General features: G+C 37.9%; 1 protein-coding gene across 1 annotated transcript in view; it reads right to left on the reverse strand.

Moving 5' to 3' along the window:
• Positions 1-5,809: 5,809 nt before the first annotated feature.
• FNTA (farnesyltransferase, CAAX box, subunit alpha) overlaps positions 5,810-20,378 on the reverse strand; it is a 32,255-nt gene continuing 17,686 nt past the window's right edge. The window contains exons 4-9 of the mRNA XM_068531959.1: positions 16,084-16,188; positions 11,471-11,597; positions 9,683-9,831; positions 7,811-7,873; positions 6,721-6,892; positions 5,810-6,439 (exon numbers count right to left, since the gene is read on the reverse strand). Coding sequence (XP_068388060.1) covers positions 6,317-6,439; positions 6,721-6,892; positions 7,811-7,873; positions 9,683-9,831; positions 11,471-11,597; positions 16,084-16,188 — 739 coding nt within the window. The 3' untranslated portion in view covers positions 5,810-6,316. The remainder of the gene's footprint in view (positions 6,440-6,720; positions 6,893-7,810; positions 7,874-9,682; positions 9,832-11,470; positions 11,598-16,083; positions 16,189-20,378) is intronic.

The following is a 20,378-nucleotide window of genomic DNA, read 5'->3' on the forward strand; positions in this document are numbered from 1 at the left end:
CAGCCATCCACATCTGGTGTTTCAACTTTCCAGTGGGTTTCGGGGAACTCCCATCGCTTCACAATAATTCACAGGCTGCAGCCCTTCCAATGCCCATGTCTAGAACTGAGAAATATAATAACCAAAACAAAAAACTCACTGGATTGGTTCAATAGTAGAATGGAGATGACAGAGAAAAAAAGTCAGTGAATTTGAAGACAGATTAATAGAAATGATCTAATCTGACCAACAGAGAAAAAAAAGGAAAAAGAAAGGGGAAAAAAAAGAACAAAAGGCACCTGCGGGACAAGAACAAAAGGTCTAACATTCTTGCATTGAGAATCCCACAGAAGAGAAAGGGCTGAAAAAATGTTTGAAGAAGTAATGGCTGAAGATTTCCCGAGTTTGGTGACACCTACAGATTCAAGCAGCTGAGCAAATAGGGTAAATCCAAAGACATCCAGGCCCAGACAACATCAAAATCCAATTACTAGACAAAAATTTTGCAGGCAGCCAGAGAGAGATGACATGTAGGTGAACGACCATTCTAATGACAGGAAGTGACATTTCCCAAGTGCTGAAAGAATTGTAAACTCATAATTCTGTATCCAGCGAAAACATCTTTCAGGAATGAAGATGAAATAAAGACATTCTCAGCTGAGGAAAACTAAACATAATTTGCAACCAGCAGAACTAATCTAAAAGAACTGCTGAAAGAAATTTCTTCAGGCAAAAGGGAAATTATACCAGAAGGAAACTTGGAACATCAGGAATGAAAGAAAAGTTAACAAAAATAGTAAATCTCTCGGTAACTGTAATAGGCCACTCTTCTTGAGTTCTTTAAAATATGTTTGGTGGTTGAATGCAAAAAGTATAAAATTGTCTGATGGGGTTTTCAGTGTAAGTATAGGTAATATATAAGACAGCTATAGCATAAATGGTGGGGGTCAGGAGACCTATACCGTGGTAAGGTTTCTACATGCCAGTTGAAGTGATAAAATATTGATATAAATAGGCTGTAAAAAGTTGAATACGTGTTATATAATTCCTAGAGTAACCACTAAAAAATAATAATAGAGAATAACAGGAAAGTCTCCAATCACTTGGCAATTAAATGATACACTTCTAAATAATCCCTGACTCAAAGAGGATGTCTCAAGAAGGGAAATTAGAAAATATTTTGAGCTGAATAAAAATAGAATGTATAGCATTAAATGCTTATATTGGGGAAAAAATCATCATCTAAGCTTGGATCAATATAAGCTTCCACCTTAAAATATTAGAGCATGTACTATATACTAGAAATTTGCTAAGAGAGATCACACACACACACACAAGTGTGAGGTGAAGGATCTGTTCACTAATCTTAACGTGGTAGTCATTTCACAATATATATCAAATCATCATATTGTATGTCTTAAGCTTACACAGTATTACTTGTCAATTATATCGCAATAACTGCTGGGCAAAAAAGCTAGAGTGGACCAAATCAAGTAGAAGGAAAGAAAGGAAATGTGAGAGAATTCAATGAAGTTGAAAGTTCTATTATATATACTTTTTTGTTTTTAAAGCTTGTCAATACACACTGACTTGCCCATTAATGGGTTACAACCCAATTTGAAAAACGTTGCTTTTTATAACAATTTCCAGAGAGAAACCTTCTGGACTCTCTTACTAATTTATAAGTTAATATCTGGGATATAACCAATTACAGAATTGAGTTGAAGGCCTCACTAAAGGATGTAAGTAACGAAATTTGTCCTCCTTTGTGAACCCTTCCTGACTCCATCAGGAAGATAATCCCTCCTGCTTCTGTGTTCTGAAATGGTACTTCTTCAACAAGCTAATAAACATTTTCAGGGTACTGAGGGGAGTAGCATACTGTTGGTCTCTCTCAAAATTGGGATCCCTGAGGGCAGAGATAGTAGTGTCTTACTCTCTTCTCTAGCTCCAGATTTCCTTAATGTGGGTCCAAGCTAGTGCTAATTGCTATATTTGAGATTTTAAAATTTTAATTCATTAATAAAGCAATAAACCCATTACATGTTAACAAAAATAACATTTTATGAAACTTATATTTTCCAGAAAACCAACCAGGAAAATGGCAGTTTTACATTTTTGCAAATCTCTTTCATCCGACTTAATAGAAGATTTCCAGATTCTTCTATCTGCTTCTATATTCAATCTGTTGGAATATGGTGTTTTTGGTTGAAGTACATGAAGAAAATCCACTCATACACACAGATACATAGTCAGAAAGGGAGTATTTTAGGAGTCTTAAGAAGCTGTGGATATTCTTCAATACTACACCAAAATTCGACAAGTGGTGGTTTCTCAAAGGTTAGCTGCAGTGTGGAATCTGCAACCCTATCAATGTACTTTTTGTGTTCTGTTACATCTGGTAATGTGAATGGATTGTTTATGCATTCATGATAATATCATAGATGGGTCATTTGGAAAATATTGGTCCATTGAGCTATACGGATCCACCAATTGTGGATACATTTAACTATTCATTATTGATTCAATAATTAATAATTCATTAATAATTCATTAATATCATCACTTTGATTTCATCAGAAGGTAGCGGGAAGCTGTCAAGCTGACTGTGGTAGATTAAAATTTTCCTTCAAAAGCTCAAATTTTATGCCTGGCAACAAACACTCAGTTGTTCAAGTACAAATGGCATTCCAAGAAGAGTGGCCTGTTTGGGCCACAACTTACACAATTGCACAAATGCTTTTCTTCAAGACAACCAAAAAGTTTAGGCATACTTCCATTCAGTCACACAAAATACTGACAAGACAGTGAGTGCTGTGAATAAAATATATAATTACTGATTCATCAAGTACATTGTTCAGTGAATGCATGGCAGTGAAGAATACAATGACTACTCAGTACCACTGCCTTGATTTGTGCTAAGGCACCAGCAGTTTTACCCACTGTTTATGCGCCAGCAGTGCAGATAGCAACACAGTGAAAGTATTATTGGATAAATAATTTTGAGCTAACAGCCCCTCCACAGACCACATTTTTTTTTTCTAATTTTTTTTTTTATTTTTTTAATGCTATTCTTGTCTGCTTACATTCTTTTTATGTATGTATGTATGTATGTATGGCTGTGTTGGGTCTTTGTTTCTGTGTGAGGGCTTTCTCTAGTTGTGGCAAGCGGGGGCCACTCTTCATCGCGATGCAGGGGCCACTCTTCATCGCGGTGCGCGGGCCTCTCACTATCGCGGCCTCTCGTTGCCGAGCACAGGCTCCAGACGCGCAGGCTCAGTAATTGTGGCTCACGGGGCCAGTTGCTCCGCGGCATGCGGGATCTTCCCAGACCAGGGCTCGAACCCGCGTCCCCTGCATTGGCAGGCAGATTCTCAACCACTGTGCCACCAGGGAAGCCCACACAGACCACATTTTAATTGTTAGTCCAATGAAAAAAGTGCACTGCCAGGTCTCTGTATTCAGCTGCCCATCAGGAGATGGCCCTCATTAGGATCATCAAAATAAGATACACTTGAATCATGGGGCCTCCTCACCTGATTCCATACTCACTAAGCAACCTTTTGATAAATGAATTGCCACCTAAACTTCAGGCAGAAAATGCTAAGTGGCTAGGGTGATGCAATTGCTTGGTCCGCCTGTTACATTTCTCAGTGTAAATTAGTAAACTGCCATTATGCTTTTTATTAAACAGTCTCTTACGAGCTTTGTTGAGTCAGCAGCCCTGAATCTAATCAGTTTAGGGACACTGACGAGGTAGTTTCTGAGAGTAAATGCCATCTTATGAAAACTTTTCTGTACAATTTTTTTTCATGACACCTTTGAAATTGTCTACATAGGGATGACACTTTATGAAAATTTCAAATATAAATTCAGAGATTTTTGGAGTCTAAAAACAAAAACTGACATGTAAAATGTTAAATACCCACAAAGTATATTTTCTCCAGGAATTTTTTTTCACCATTATCCTAGTTATTTTATTTGTTTTTGTTTGTTTGTTTTTAATCAGACTGGTCTTCCTTTTAATTAGTGTTTTTTTTAAAAATTTATTTTTATTGGAGTACATTTGCTTTACAATGTTGTTATTAGTTTCTGCTGTACAGCAAAGTGAATCAGTTATACATATATCCCCTCTTTTTTAGATTTCCTTCCCATTTAGGTCACCACAGAGCACTGAGTAGTTCCCTGTGCTATACAGCAGGTTCTCATTAGTTACCTATTTTATACATAGTAGTGTATATATGTCAATCCCAACTCCCAATTCATCCCACCCCACCCATTCCCCCCTGGTATCCATAAGTTTGTTTTCTACATCTGTGTGTCTACTTCTGCTTTGCAAATAAGTTCATCTGTACCATTTTTCTAGATTCCACATATAAGTGATATTACACGATATTTTTCTCTTTCTGACTTACTTCACTCTGTATGACAGTCTCTAGGTCCATCCACGTCTCTGCAAATGGCACTATTTCGTTCCTTTTTATGGCTGAGTAATATTCCACTGTATATGTGCCACATCTTCTTTATCAATTCCTCTGTTGGTGAACATTTAGGTTGCTTCCATGTCTTGGCTATTGTAAATAGTGCTGCAGTGAACATTGAGGTGCATGTGTCTTTTTGAGTTATGGTTTTCTCTGGATATATGCCTAGGAGTGGGATTGCTGGGTCATATGGTAGTTTCTCCAGGAATTATTAAAATACTGTTATTGGGAGTTCCCACAAGCTGCGCAGCATGGCCAGAAAAAAAAGAGTTTAAAAAAAATATTGTGGGAATTCCCTGGTGGTTCAGTGGCTAAGACTCTGTGCTCCTAATTCAGAAGGCCCATGTTCGATCCCTGGTCAGGAAACTAGATCCCATATGCCACGACTAAGAGTACGCATGCTGCAACTGAGGATCCCACACGCCGCAACTAAAGGTCCCACATGCTGCAATTAAGACATGGTGCAGCCAAATAAATAAATAAATAATTTAAAAAATATATCGTTATTTTCTGAATTCTTGAGATAACTGTTCTTTTTTTTTTTTTTGGTTTGTTTTTTTGCTGCACCACGCAGCTTACAGGATCTTAGTTCCCTGATCAGGGATCGAAGCCAGGCCCCTGAGTGAACGGGCTGAGTCCTAACCACTGGACTGACAGGGAATTCCCTGTTCTACTCTATATAATTTCTTGAGTTATAGTTTGGTGCTTTGAACACTGAACAAAAATTCTTTATTGATAAGGTGAGATTTAATTACGTGCAGGTACACAGAAACTCTCTTGTTCAACCTTCAACTCCTTTCTAGCATGTCTTCCTGAAGCGTGGAGGCTGGAAAGCTATAAACTACATTTCCCAGATTCCTTTTTGCAGTTAAGGGTGTTCGATGTCCTTTAGGTTCTTTCCGATCAGATGCACTAAAGTGAGCCTTTACTTTGGAGCCACGTCCTGTGGGAAGGGAAGCAGGTGAGCCTGCGTGGAATGTGGTGGAGGTGGACATGGAGCTGGCGGCCTCACTCAGCAGTTCCTGATCCCAGCACAGGCAACGGCAATGTGATGCTCCAGTTCTGCAGTGGGGTTTTGGGACATATTTCTGGAAGATCAGGTAATTATTCTGTGAGCTACCTATATACCTCAATAAACCCTGTGAGTTTTAAACCACCTTGAGTGAATTTTGTTGCTTGTAGTCAAGAACTGACCACTTCACATTTTAATTACATTTCCTTTAACATAGTCATGTTTCTGGTTTCTTCAGTTTTATAGCAATATATCCTTCCTCAATTGCTTTTCTAAGCCGAGACAATGTCCCCTGTATATAGTTAAATGCTATTTAAAAAGTCAAACCACTATGGCATTGTTTTAGGATACAGCTGTAATTTTATTACAAAACCATTCTTTTGGCATTAGTTGGTTACAGTGATAGCAAGATACTGTGAGTGTGGCAGAGCAGCTCTAAGGTAACAACTGCACTCCCTGCTTTCTGAACTGAAATGTAAGTGACTCATGTCCTTTACATACGCGTTGCCTGCAAACATTAACGCTGCAAATCCTGACACATACACCGTTTAGGGGAGTTGCTGCTAAGGGGTTACAGTGAATGCTGAAAGGCTACCAAGTTCCTCTGGGGACTTCCTGTTTCTCCTCCCTCCCCTGAATCACTCTGCTTAACAAGAATCAAATCACTCAGAACCAGTCTGAACAGCAGCAGCGCCCCGGGAGCATCACACTGGGTTCATGTTAAAAAGCAGTGCCCGTGTAATGTACGTTTCACACCACAGGCAAAGGGGATGATCGCTCTGGTTTTTAACTCCTGAGTCTCTTAGAAAAATAAAAGCATCCCATCAAGTTCTTCTAGATGGTGTTATTGCTGTACATTTGTAGGTGGGTCACTTTCTGTGCTGTGTTTGCTTTGAAGAGATCTTCCAATATATCTCCAATATTCCTTTCTTATAGTGTCCTTTTCTTTAGCTAGGATTTCACATAACTGAAAATGAACAACAAAAATTCATTAAAGGAAACGTGTAATTTAATCCCTAGGGCAAATGCGTTTGGACTAGTACAGTTTCATTCAGGTCGTGATCAAATGAGATACACCACTAGAATCACATACTATGTGCACTAGTGATGTGGGTGTCGCCCTAAACAGCAGAATAGCCCTGCACGGAATTCTGAGTGGCTGTGTTGAAAGGGGCGTGAATACTGGTGTCGCTGGGCAGACCCAGCTTTGAGGCTCCAAGAAGAAATCGCTGAGTCCTGCCAGCTTACCTCTAATGCTTTATTAAGAATGTCCTCCTTGTTGTCACATTGGTTTTCTAGCATGTCTTCATAAATGTCCACGAGAAAGGCAATTAGGTAGGGGGAACTGTGACTTGGTTGTAAATCAAGTAATTGATTTAACAGGTTGGGATACTTGGAAAGGCCACGATCCTGCAAAATCCTAAAAAAAAAAAAAAAATTATTCCCAATTTTGAGAAGGAAGAACAAAAACAGTAGAAAGATCAAGAGAAAATGACCCCTGTAATATAAGCAAGAAAAGGAAACATTTTGAATGAGGTTGAAATGAAATGAAATTTTTAAATTAAACGTGAGCTTTATCATGCATAATTAAGAGCTGGGTAAAATTAGCTAAAAAGAATAATGACGTTTAAAAATAATCATTTGTAAGTCAAACTGCAACATACAAAATTAAAGGAAAAAAATTCCATTTTCTTAAAATTAAAAGGGAAGGAAAAAAACAGGAGAGACATTTCTGTGTCTTGAGATGGTTATTCATCCCTTTAGCTCTCCAGATACTATAGGCCCCAAGCTCTGACAGATCTCCAAATGTGACTGAGCTCCATGCTTTGTGCTCTTTGGGCCTGTTTCCTTGGAGACCCTTAAGTTTGACAAGGAGCCAGGTGATGTCAGTGGCAAGACAAACCTTGCTGATTTAAGGAGTGAGACTTGTAACAGGAGATCTCCGGAAATGACAACACAAAGGGTGGCTAGGCGTCTGTGCAATCTGTTTGTAAGTGATTTGTCTTGTCTTCCCGTGATCCTGAGCTGAACAGAAACTGGTGTGTGTATTCCGTTCTGTGACATGAAGACCCCAGGATTCATAAATGCTGTTAAAATTGTGTCACTGTCTACTCATGGACTATTCTAAAAACTGTGCTGGTATGTGCCTGGGAGGTTAAGGAAAGGGTAGAGGGTACTGTTCTTGGGTGTTATCATAACGCTGTTACACTTCTGCTCTTAGATCCAGAAAAATGGAAAATTCTTTAGTGTCCTTTTGGAATCTTATTATGGAACATATTCCACAATGACTCATGTTAGCAGGTTAAAAAAAAAAAAAAAAGCAAAAACAACCTCTTACCCTTTCAAATAGTTCCATGCACTTTCATTATGTGGTACTAGTTTGATCATTTCCAGAGTGTACCTGTAAGAAAAAGACCACAAATAAACATGTGTATAACTCTGCAAGAGCAGTGCAATAATGAGAAACAGTCTTCCTATGATGGTGGCACAGCTTGGACATGAGCTTTCACTTATCTCTGCTGGTGGACTTGGTACCTCCCTAGGTTATATCTGAATTAGAGACTCCCTCGTGGCTGCAATGGTCAATTCTTATTTACAAAGTAATACGAAGGCTCAGTTCACAAATGGAAAAGAAGTTAATGTTGGAGACTTCCTTTCACTTAGGCTTTCCCTCTGAAGGAAATGTCAGCTACAACAAGGAGACTGTCCTTTTTTCGCTGAAGCAATCTTGGGGAAAATGTCTAAGACATACTTATGCCAGAAAAATCATTACTCATTGAAAAAGGAGAACTAAATAATCTTGGAAGCTATAATAAAAAATAGACAAGCATGGAGATTATATAGACAAAGAATAAAAATAAGAAACCAACAACTGCATATTTCTTATATTCCAAAACAAGAGTACCTGCAAACTATGATGTGATTCCATTCCAAATGGACACTCCCTACCTTTCTCTTCCCCTTAACCAGATTATTAATTGTAATTTAGATCCAGTTACAAAAAATTCCAAGGGAGTTACAGAACTTTGCTTCACTATATACTTGCTCAAATGAGTTAGTCACTGACTAAAGTTTAGTAATCTTAGTTTCGTTGCAGTGCTGTTTTAACAGCATTTTTTTTCACAGAAAGTAATAATAAACTCATTCAGCATTACGAAAATTATGAATATTATAAAGAAAGAAGCCTGGAGAAGAGAGTTAATATAGGACACTAGATTGGAGACTGTGTGTGTGTGCTTTTTTAAAATTTAAATCACCAGAACCCTATATATAGAACAGATAAAATTAGAGCCAACTGCCCTGATCCAAGCAGAAGTAAGGGCAAGGGAGATGAGAGGTAGATGTACCACAAAATCAGCTCTTCCTAGGAGCTGTTGAAACAACTTTTATAATTAAAATATGACTATGATCTCATCAGGCTATAAGGACAATAAACATATTCAAATTTCAATCAAGACACTGAGACAAATTAGACAAAGTCAGAAAAGAGGTTTATGGATAGAATATAGAAATTCATGCCAATTCAGAAATTTCTAGATCTTATAACAGCATTTTGTATGCTACAGCAGTTTTCAACTGGGGGTGATTTGGGCTGGGGTGGGGTTTACTACTGAGATATAGGGCATAAAGGCTGAGAATGCAGCCACACATCCTATAATGCACAGGACAACAAAGACTCATTGGCCCAAACCCTGCACTAGAGTAACATGGCATCTGGGGACTGTTATCTAAAATTTAATGAGATAGTTTTAAAATAAAGCTTCCTAGACACTATGAAATCTGAGTTCTTCTCAATCTACAGTAGCAACAATATTTCAAGAAACTTAAGGCACTACAAAGTAAAGGTTTACTATACACCAGGGGCCGCCAACCCCCAGGCTGTGGACACTCCCCATCGCTCACATTACCACCTGAACCAATCCCACCACCAGCCCCACCCCACCCCCGGTCCGTGAAAGAACTGTCTTCCACGAAACCAGTCCCTGGTGCCAAAAAGCTTGGGGACCGCTGCTATACACTATATTATTCGTAAATTTATCATTATAGGTTTCACGTAAGTATTCTGTCCTATTACTTCTATGAGGGTAGGATTGGGGCAATCTTGATCTTTGCTGTATCCCAACGCCTTTATGCCCTGTACCTCAGTAGTAACATTAGACATGGTAGGCAAACAAATATTCTCTTAATGAGTGAACAAGTGATTACTAACTGGACTTCTCTCTCCAAAACAGCACGATCATTGTAGCCCGTGGTGTTAGAAATTACGAAGTATCTTTGGTTCCAGACAGAGTTATTTCTCACATCCTCTTTGAGAAGTTGGTCTACATACTGCAGCTCATTATCCCAAAGTTTAAATTCCTAAAAGAAAATACAAAATAAAACATCCAATTAGAAATGTCCTATCATTTATTAACAATAAAAATAAATAAATAAAACTTCAGCAAAGCTAAGCAGGTAGAACTGAAGACATGGACTCATCACATATTTGGAGGAGAGGGATGCTGAAGGTCAAGGAAATGGCGGGGAAAGAAAAGTCATCAAAGACAGAGGAATGGCGATGAGGAAGGAAAAATTAGGAAGTGAGAGTGAGCAGCCAGAGTGGCTGTCATTCAGTAGCATCTTGTGGAAAACAATTTAGATACCAAGCAGCATGTTTTAACTTTGACCCAAGAACTACTCTAAAGAATTAAATCAAAAGAAAAAAAAAAAAAGTATACCTAACTAAATGCTTATGCATTGTTTATGGTAAAAATGTGGAAGAAAAAAACCAAACTCAGTAATAAGACAATGATGAACTGTACTACTGTATATTAATTTGATGTGATTTGACATTATTACATATATCAAGTAAAAGGGAAGTATTCAAAAATGATAAAATACATGTAGATAAATATACAATTGGATTTAGATATAAATTTTTACATTACAAAGCTGTTTTAATTTAAAAAATTATGGAGAGAAGAGAACCAACAAAGACAATTTGAAAAAGGAGTAAAAGGTCAAAACGTACAAATGCCACAAAAGTTGGGGACGTTAACTATGAAAAAGCTAATGGAGATATACTGCTTATTTGATACTAGCAAAAAAACTAGAATTTCATAAAAAAATAAAAATACTAAATGTCTTTAGAAAATGTATTCCTTTAATCAAATTTGGAAAAGTTTAAATTTTTAAGCAATAAATTTTTTGGTGAAATACTCTTGGTATAATGAACAGTGCAGAAAGTAGCAATCCCTGGAAAAAATTCACCGGACACAACACTACAATTGTTGGCTGGAATAAATAAAAATGCCCAGAGTGAGAGTTATAACTATTTTCTTTTCTTTTTTTTTTTAAAGATTTTTTTGATGTGGACCAATTTTTAAAAGTCTTCATTGAATTTGTTACAATATTGCTTCTGTTTTATGGTTTGTGTTTTGGCCCCAAGGTATGGGGGAATCTTAGCTCCCCGAACAGGGATCGAACTTGCACCCCCTGCATTGTAAGGCGAAATCTTAACCAGTGGACCGCCAGGGAAGTCCCATAACTGTTTTCTTCTATTCAGGATTTAGCATAAAATTTTAACAAGTGGGCAGAAATAAAATATACAACAGTTACTGTAAAATCGTATTTCAAAGTTTATGCATGCAAAACCGTAATATGTAATACGTCCTTGTTAATTAAAATAACACAGCTGTATTAAAAATTTACAACTACTTTTTCTATTCAATTTGCTAGCAAATACGTGACACAAATTCAATCCAAAAAGTATTTAAAAAGTCACTATTATTCTTCTTTAATGTGAAGTTACTCACCAACATATCCAAAGAGATTATAAAGGTTAACCAACATGAAGGATGTCAGGTTTAATTAAGTATCTGAATAATTCTTAATCATTATATAGTTTGTAATGATCTACATGTGTGTTTCAGTTTAAGTACACTACAATTTAATAGTAATTAAATTATTTAATTCAGTTAAAAAAATAAAAATCTGCAAAACACAAGAAAGGCAATACCTGAATAACCCATTGTCGATGTTGCCAGGCGTGATAATTCTTTGCATCCTGATTAAGAATATCAGCAATAAACTCAAGCTCCTGAGATGGGTCTCTCAGCCATTCCACTAGCACTCGCCTATGATGCCTAAAGTCGAGAGAAGAAGTTTCGTGTTAATTTACCCCAAAACGAAAGTATCAGCTGCATGTGTTAGGTGATGTGGAGGGACACTCAAGAAACAGCAATTTATCTCTAATTCTCAAGACTGTACTAGAAAGAAAAGGTACTACAGAATAAACGCTAAGAGAAAAAATTTCAGAACACTAAGTAACAGCTGAGAAACATAAAACAGTGATTTGCACATAAAATGAAACCAGATAATAAGAGCTTAAAGAAGGTTTATCTCAAGCTAAATCTGAAAGTACAGTAATCTCTTGACAACCACAGTACCGTGAAAGAATTTTTCAACATGCCCAGATGTCACAATGAGATTATGGGAAATGTGATACTATGTTATCAAGTATGGAAGCCCCTCTGGTTATCAACATGCTGTCAGTTTTCCTTAAGTCCTAAGTGCCACTATTCAAGCAACTTCTTATTCTACCAGTTTGTGGGCAGAATGGAATTCACTTCTTCTCTGGCAAGTAGCTATGACAAGTTGCAAGTTTGTCAAAAGAGGAGTTTCTGTACCAGGAAAATACTTCTAAGAGTTCTTTATTGGGTTCTATTTTTATAGTTTTCTTTAGCTGAAATATTTATAAAAATCTATTAGTGACAATGTTCTAAAATTCACTGTGGTGATGGCTGCACATATATACCCCTTAAATGGGTAAATAGTATGATACGTGAATTATATCTCAGTGAAGCTGTTTTTTTTAAAAAAAACATTAGTATTCATTATACTAAAAGTGAACAGGGATAATGGGGGAAAGGGGAAAGATTTAATGCTTAATGGGTGACCTATTCTACATGCATGGAAAATTTAAAAATTCATCTTAGAGAATATTAAGAAGGCAAGATACTACCAAGAGGAAGATCCTAGAGGGAACGGTTTCCAAATAATTTAAGAAGTCTTCCAAGTCAGTGAGTACATTAATAATTTATTTTTCCAGGTTACTGGTAAATTCTATAATTCAGGAAAAACTTAAGAATTAGGTCCTCCAGTGTGTCAAAATGACTGCTCAGAACAAAATACTAAGAAGCTCTCTCTGATGTTCTATGATTTAAAGAGTATTAATTAAATACAGGGGTTTGATCTTACAGCATAAGTTTTCATAGTGAATTTAATAAAAAGTGGCCTGGCATACAGGATTTGCATTACTTGTACTATACTAGATATGATAGCAACTAGCGGAGTGGGCAATTTAAAATGTACCGTAATTAAAACCTGCTAGGTTTCCAACAGCAGCTGCTCTGGGTTTCTTTTTTTTCTTTTTAAATTTTTAAAATTTTATTTATTTTTGGCTGTGTTGGGTCTTCGTTGCTGCACACGGGCTTTCTCTAGTTGCGGCGAGCGGGGGCTACTCTTCATTGCAGTGCACGGGCTTCTCATTGTGGTGGCTTCTCTTGTTGCGGAGCACGGGCTCTAGGCATGTGGGCTTCAGTAGTTGCAGCACGTGGGATCAGTAGTTGTGGCTCGTGGGCTCTAGAACGCAGGCTCAGTAGTTGTGGCGCATGGGCTTAGCTGCTCCGCGGCATGTGGGATCTTCCCGGACCAGGGCTCGAACCCGTGTCTCCTGCATTGGCAGGTGGATTCTTATCCACTGAGCCACCAAGGAAGCCCGCTCTGGGTGTTTTTATATTTTGTTTTTCATAACGATAGGTGCCAACGTGTTAATGACAGAATCTGCAGTGTCCAGAAAAGGAAGCTACTTCTCTTCAGCAAAAACTAGATGTAATCAAATGCTGAGAATGCTTGTGATGTCTGGATTATTTTTTCTTTTAGGATAAAATGGTACATAGTTTATATATCTCTTCAAGTACTTTTCTGGATTTTTTTTTTTTTTTTGGCCACAACACACAGCTTGTGGGATCTCAGTTCCCCGGCCAGGTACTGAACCTGGGCCACAGCAGTGGAAGCGCCGAATCCTAACCACTAGACCACCAAGGGAACTCCCTTCTGGAGCTATAACCTCCAAATATTTACATAAAAGCACCTTAATTCCGAAGGGTCAATGCCTTTTAAATGAGGGACCGAAACTCTCTAGCTAATCACTTTTGTCACTAAAACAACTCTTTTATAAGGCAATTTCTCAGGAATGCAACCGTCATGCACTTACAAAGAAAGAACCTACAGAGGTAAAGTTGTTTAAAATTCTACAAATGGAAATCCACAACAGCTAGCACTTCCATGCTTTGCCAAATGTTCAGTTACTCACCGTCAGATCTATTATGTTCTAATTCTTTGAAAATTAAGTATCTACTTATGGTTCGTACTCCTTAATGACCGTATTTGATCATGCAGATTATTATTAGCCAACTGGGCCAGAGAGCAGTTCACTCTCCACATGTGTCCACAGCTGGGGAGCTGTTCCTTCTCCTAAGGCTAACCTATGTGTTGGATCTCTTCCCAACTCCAAGCAAGCCCTTACTCTATCCCCCTTTTCTCCAGAATTCTCACCTTCTCTCTTTCTAGTAACTCTCTCCACACCATGAAGTCTTTGCCACTTTGGAAAAACAAGACCCAAAGACACAGTCCTGACTAGCTGCTTGCTCCGTCTTCTTTCTCAACAGCCAACTGCATCTCCCGTTAGCGATTCAAGCACTGCTCCGTGGCTCATTTCCTCTTCCCAGCCCTGCCCTGCCCTGCCCTGCCCTGCCCCTGGTGGGAGGACTGCTGGTGCCAAGACCAGTCACTGGCAACGGCCTACTTAACAATCCCACGGGTCATCTCTAGCCCTTGCTCTCCGCGACCTCTCAGCAGTAGCTGATACTGCCATCCATCACTTTCTTCTTGAAACTCTCCCTTCTCTTGGTGAGGACACTGACTTCTGGTTTCCTTCCTCAGTCGTCCTGGACCACCTCTCTGCCTCTCAGACGCAGATGCTCACCAGTGCTCTGTCCCAAACCTTCTCTAATTCTCCCTGAGCATCCTCATCCAGAGCGGGGACTGCCACTCCAGAGGAGCATTTTTCAATCACTTACTGGACAACCAGACAACTTTACACAGGTTTTCCATAAGCACATCAAATTCTACTTGTCTAGTACTGAATCCACCCTTCTTTCCCAAAAATGTGCTGCTTTGTTTCCCAAAATTCCCCAACTGGTCAGCACCATCATTCACCCAATGGTCAAGCCAAAAATATAGACATCATTCTTCTCTGTCACTCCCCTGATAAGTTTAACTTCAAAGCCTGTTGCTTCTGCCTCCAAAACCTCTCTCACATGTACCCTTCTCTCTCCCATACCCTACCACACTCTCCCCTGGCCCCTACACTGCCATGGCCCGCCAGAACTGTGAGCCTCTTCCGCTATCCTCCACCCTGCTGTCAGGGTAAAGCTCCCAAGACACAAATCTACATCATACTACTTCCTTAATTAAAATTTGTCAGGAGCTCTCCACTGCAGCTAAGATCAAACCCCAAACCCTTACCAATGTTCATAAGGCCCTTTATGATCTCGCCCTAGGGCCCCCAAACGTACTCTAATCACATGGAATTACATGCAGTTCCCGGAGTGCACCAAGCTCTTTCATGCCTCTTCTCCCCAGAATATTCTCTTTGCCTCAGCAGTCTTTCTTCTCAGAAATCATCCTTAAATCTCAGGCATAAAGACAGGGTGGTGTGTGTCCCAGTCATTACATTGGAAAAACATCAAATGGAGGCAAGCCCTGCATGAAGAGCAGGCAGTCAGTGGCACAGAAGTGGAGACAGCTCTTGACGGACACCACGCTGCTGCATCTCCTTCACCATGACCACGGCAACGCCACCTCCTTCTCTCCTCCTCCTGCTCTTCCTCGACCGTCACCTCCATCACCACAGTCGCTACCATTCATGGGGGGCTCACTAAATGCTGGGTACTGTCCGGACTCTTTCTTTCTTTCCTATTTGTTCTCTGTCCTCCTGTCCCATAACTTCTCTTTTCCCCCACTGTGTCCTGCTCCCCCATCCTCTTGTCTAAGTTAGGGGCTTAACTTTTAGGACAAATATACACTGTAAAAAACCCTACCATTATATTTTTCACACTGTTCTGTAAAATAACTGGTTTTATTATTTGCTTTCCCTTTTAGACTGTGTCTCATTCATCTTTGTACCCCCAACATCAATAAAAAATTTTTTAATAAATGAATAAAAGATGAAATACCAGAGAGTCATTTTATAACACACTGAATAGAAACATTTTTTCAGATTTTTCACTCAAATTTTTTCCTGACTCTAGTACTATTATGTGCTAATGTCGAAGTTTGAAATAATTACGGCAGCAAACATTTGAGTGTTAACTATGGGTCAAGCACCACTTCAAGCACTAAACATAAAGTTATCTCAGTTACTCCCAACAACACTGTAAGACTGGTGACATTAGCTCCAATGCAAGCACTGTAATTATAAAGACACAAACAATTCCCTATGGTTTCGTCACCCATTGGCAGGTACTATTAGCATAGTGACTTATTTCCTTCCTATTTTCATCTTACCAAACTTGATAGTTTTTGGGCTGTTCCTCAATTATTGCCGTGATGTAGTTCATTTCCTCATGTAGATCCTTTTGAAGTGACTTTAAGAGAACTCTCCGAAAATGCCTACAGCAAACATCAAGCATCCAAAGTCTCATTACTCCACATAAATTGCCCAGCCACAGTATCAAATGAAGTCACAAGACAACAACATAGACACATTTTTTGGTAGGTATTCTATATAACCAATAATTTAGCAATTTAACCGCTTGTGGTTGTCCAAACTCATAGAACTATCTGAAGAACGGAAGAATCAAGCATTTTGAAGCAAAATAGTGAAAGGCAGCAAATGTGAGACAGAAGACAACCAAAAAATGATTATTTCCAGGTAATACTCTGGTTACTAGTGTTCTATTACACAAGAATCAAAAACATCTCTTTCCCCATATGGTATAACCTGTTCGTTTAGTTGCATTACTCATATAATAAATTAATTTCATTACAAACGTTATCATATATTTTACTTTTAGAACCACCATAAAAATGCTACTTATAAATGAAACAAGTTTCTCTTTAATTTCTTCACAGGTGAAGTCAAACCATTAAAAACACCTTTTCCCTAAAGACATGATTAGTTCTAGTCTATTTTTACTTCAAAATTTCAAAATATTCCAACTCAATATATAATGAGACAAAAAACTACTTTATTTTTTTAATTTTTTTTTTTAATACATCTTTATTGGACCATAATTGCTTCACAATACTGTGTTCGTTTCTGCTGTATGACAAAGCGAATCAGCCATATGTATACACATATCCTCATATCCCCTCCTTCGTGAGCCTCCCTCCCACCCTCCCCATCCCACCCCTCTAGGTCATCGCAAAGCACCAAGATGATCTCCCTGTGCTATGCTGCTGCTTCCCACTAGCTATCTATTTTACATTTGGTAGTGTACATATGTCGATGCTACTCTCACTTTGCCCCAGTTTCCCGCCTGCCCCGTGTCCTCAAGTCCATTTCTATGTTTACGATTTTATTCCTGCCCTGCCACTAGGTTCAGCAGTACCATTTTTTTTGATTCCCTATATATGTGTTAGCATATGGTATTTGTTTTTCTCTTTCTGACTTACTTCACTTTGTATGACAGACTCTAGGTCCATCCACCTCACTACAAATAACTCAATTTCATTTCTTTTTATGGCTGAGTAATATTCCATTGTATATATGTGCCACATCTTCTTTATCCATTCATCTGTCGATGAACATTTAGGTTGCTTCCATGTCCTGGCTATTGTAAATAGTGCTGCAATTAACATTGTGGTACATGTCTCTTTTTAAATTATGGTTTTCTCAGGGTATACGCCCAATAGTGGGATTGCTGGATCATATGGTAGTTCTATTTTTAGTTTTTTAAGGAACCTCCATACTGTTCTCCATAGCGGTTGTATCAATTTACCTTCCCACCAACAGTGCAGGAGGGTTCCCTTTCACCACACCCTTTCCAGCATTTACTGTTTCTAGATTTTTTGATAATGGCCATTCTGACTGGTGTGAGGTGATACCTCATTGTAGTTTTGATTTGCACTTCGCTAATAATTAGTGATGTTGAGCATCTTTTCATGTGCCTCTTGGCCATCTGTATGTCTTCTTTGGTAAAATGTCTACTTAAGTCTTCCACGCATTTTTTAATTGGGTTGTTTGTTTTTCAATATTGAGCTCCATGAGCTGTTTGTATATTTTAGAGATTAATCCTTTGTCCATTGTTTCATTTGCAAATATTTTCTCCCATTCTGAGGGTTGTCTTTTTGTCTTGATTATGGTTTCCTTTGCTGTGCAAAAGCTTTTAACTTTAATGAGGTTCCATTTGTTTATTTTTGTTTTTATCTTCATTACTCTAGGAGGTGGGATAAAAAAGATCTTGCTGTATTTTATGTCAAAGAGTGTTTTTCCTATGTTTTCCTCTAAGAGTTTTATAGTGTCTGGTCTTACATTTAGGTCTTTAATCCATTTTGAGTTTATTTTTGTGTATGGTGTTAGGGAGTGTTCTGAATTCATTCTTTTACATGTAGCTGTCCAGTTTTCACAGCACCACTTATTGAAGAGGCTGTCTTTTCTCCATTGTATGTTCTTGTCTCCTTTGTCATAGATTAGGTGACTATATGTGCATGGGTTTATCTCTGGGCTTTCTATCCTGTTCCATTGATCTATATTTCTGTTTTTGTGCCAGTACCATACTGTCTTGATTACTCTAGCTTTGTAGTATAGTTTGAAGTCGGGGAGCCTGATTCTTACAGCTCTGTTTTTCTTTCTCAAGATTGCTTCGGCTATTCGGGGTCTTTTGTGTTTCCATACAAATTGTAAAATTTTTTGTGCTAATTCTGTGAAGAATGCCATTGATAGTTTGATAGGGATTGCACTGAATCTGTAGATTGCTTTGGGTAGTATAGTCATTTTCACAATATTGATTCTTCCAATCCAAGAACATGGTATATTTCTCTATCTGTTTACATCATCTTTGATTTCTTTCATCAGTGCTTTATAGTATTCTGAGTAGAAGTATTTTGCCCCCTTAGGTAGGTTTATTCCTAGGTATTTTATTCTTTTTGTTGCAATGGTAAATGGGATTATTTCCAGAAAATGGGTTTGTCCATTTTCTGGAGAGTTTTTACAAATGGGTGTTGAATTTTGTCAAAAGCTTTTTCTGCATCGATTGAGATGATCCTATGCTTTTTATTCTTTAATTTGTTAATATGGTGTATCACATTGATTGATTTGCGTATACTGAAGAATCCTTGCATCCCTGGGATAAATCCCACTAGATCATGGTGTATGATCCTTTTAATATGTTGTTGGGTCCTGTTTGTTAGTATTTTGTTGAGAATTTTTGTGGCTATGTTCATCAGTGATATTGGTCTATAATTTTCTTTTTTTGTGATATCTTTTTCTGGTTTTGGTATCAGGGTGATGGTGGCTTCGTAGAATGAATTTGTGAGTGTTCCTCCCTCTGTAATTTTTTTGGCAGAGTTTGAGAAGGAAGGGTGTTAGCTCTTCTCTAAATGTTTGATAGAATTCACCTGTGAAGCCATCTGGCCCTGGATTTTTGTTTGTTGGAAGATTTTTAATTACAATTTCATTACTTGCAACAGGTCTGTTTATATTTTCTAATTCTTCCTAGTTCTGTCTTGGAAAATTGTACCTTTCCAAGAATTTGTCCATTTCTTCATGGTTGTCCATTTTTCTGGCATATAGTTGTTTGTAGTAGTCTCTTATAATCCTTTGTATTTCTGTGGTGTCAGTTGTGATTTCTTCTTTATCATTTCTAATTTTATTGATTTGCATCTCCTCCCTTTTTTTCTTGGTGAGTCTGGCTAAGGGTTTATCAATTTTGTTTATCTTCTCAAAGAACCAGCTTTTAGTTTTATTGATCTTTGCTATTGTTTCCTTCATTCCTATTTCATTTATTTCTGCTCTGATATTTATGATTTCTTTCCTTCTACTGACTTTGGGTTTTCTTTGTTCTTCTTTCTCTACTTTCTTTAGGTGTAGGGTTACATTGTTTGAGACTTTTCTTGTTTCTTGAGGTGAGATTGAATTGCTATAAACTTCCCTCTTAGAACTGCTTTTGCTGCATCCTATAGGTTTTCAGTTGTGTTTCTGTTGTCATTTGTTTCTATGTATTTTTTTAATTTCTTCTTTGATTTCTTCAGTGATCTCTTGGTTATTTAGTAGTGCACTGTTTAGCCTCCATGTATTTGTGTTTTTTACAGTCTTCTTCCTATAACTGATTTCCAATCTCATAGCATTGTGGTCAGAAAAGATGCTTGATATGATTTCAATTTTCTTAAATTTTCCGAGGCTTGATTTGTGACCCATGATGTGATCTATCCTGGAGCATGTTCTGTGTGCAACTGAGAAAAAAGTGTATTCTGCCACTTTTGGGTGGAATGTTCTATAAATATCAATTAAATCTATCTGGTCTATTGTGTCATTTAAAGCTTGTGTTTCTTTATTTATTTTCTGTTTGGATGATCTGTCCATTGGGTAAGTGGGTTGTTAAAGTCCCCTACTATTATTGTGTTACTGTCGATTTCTCCTTTCCTGGTTGTTACCATTTGCCTTATGTACTGAGGTGCTCCTATGTTGGGTGCATAAGCATTTATAATTGTTATATCTTCTTCTTGGATTGATCCCTTGATCATCATGTAGTGTCCTTCCTTATCTCCTGTAACAGTCTTTATTTTAAAGTCTATTTTATCTGATATGAGTATTGCTACTGCAGCTTTCTTTTGATTTTCATTTGCATGCAATATGTTTT

The sequence above is a fragment of the Eschrichtius robustus genome, chromosome 21, assembly GCF_028021215.1.
Source record: "Eschrichtius robustus isolate mEscRob2 chromosome 21, mEscRob2.pri, whole genome shotgun sequence".
Classification (NCBI taxonomy): Eukaryota; Metazoa; Chordata; class Mammalia; order Artiodactyla; family Eschrichtiidae; genus Eschrichtius; species Eschrichtius robustus.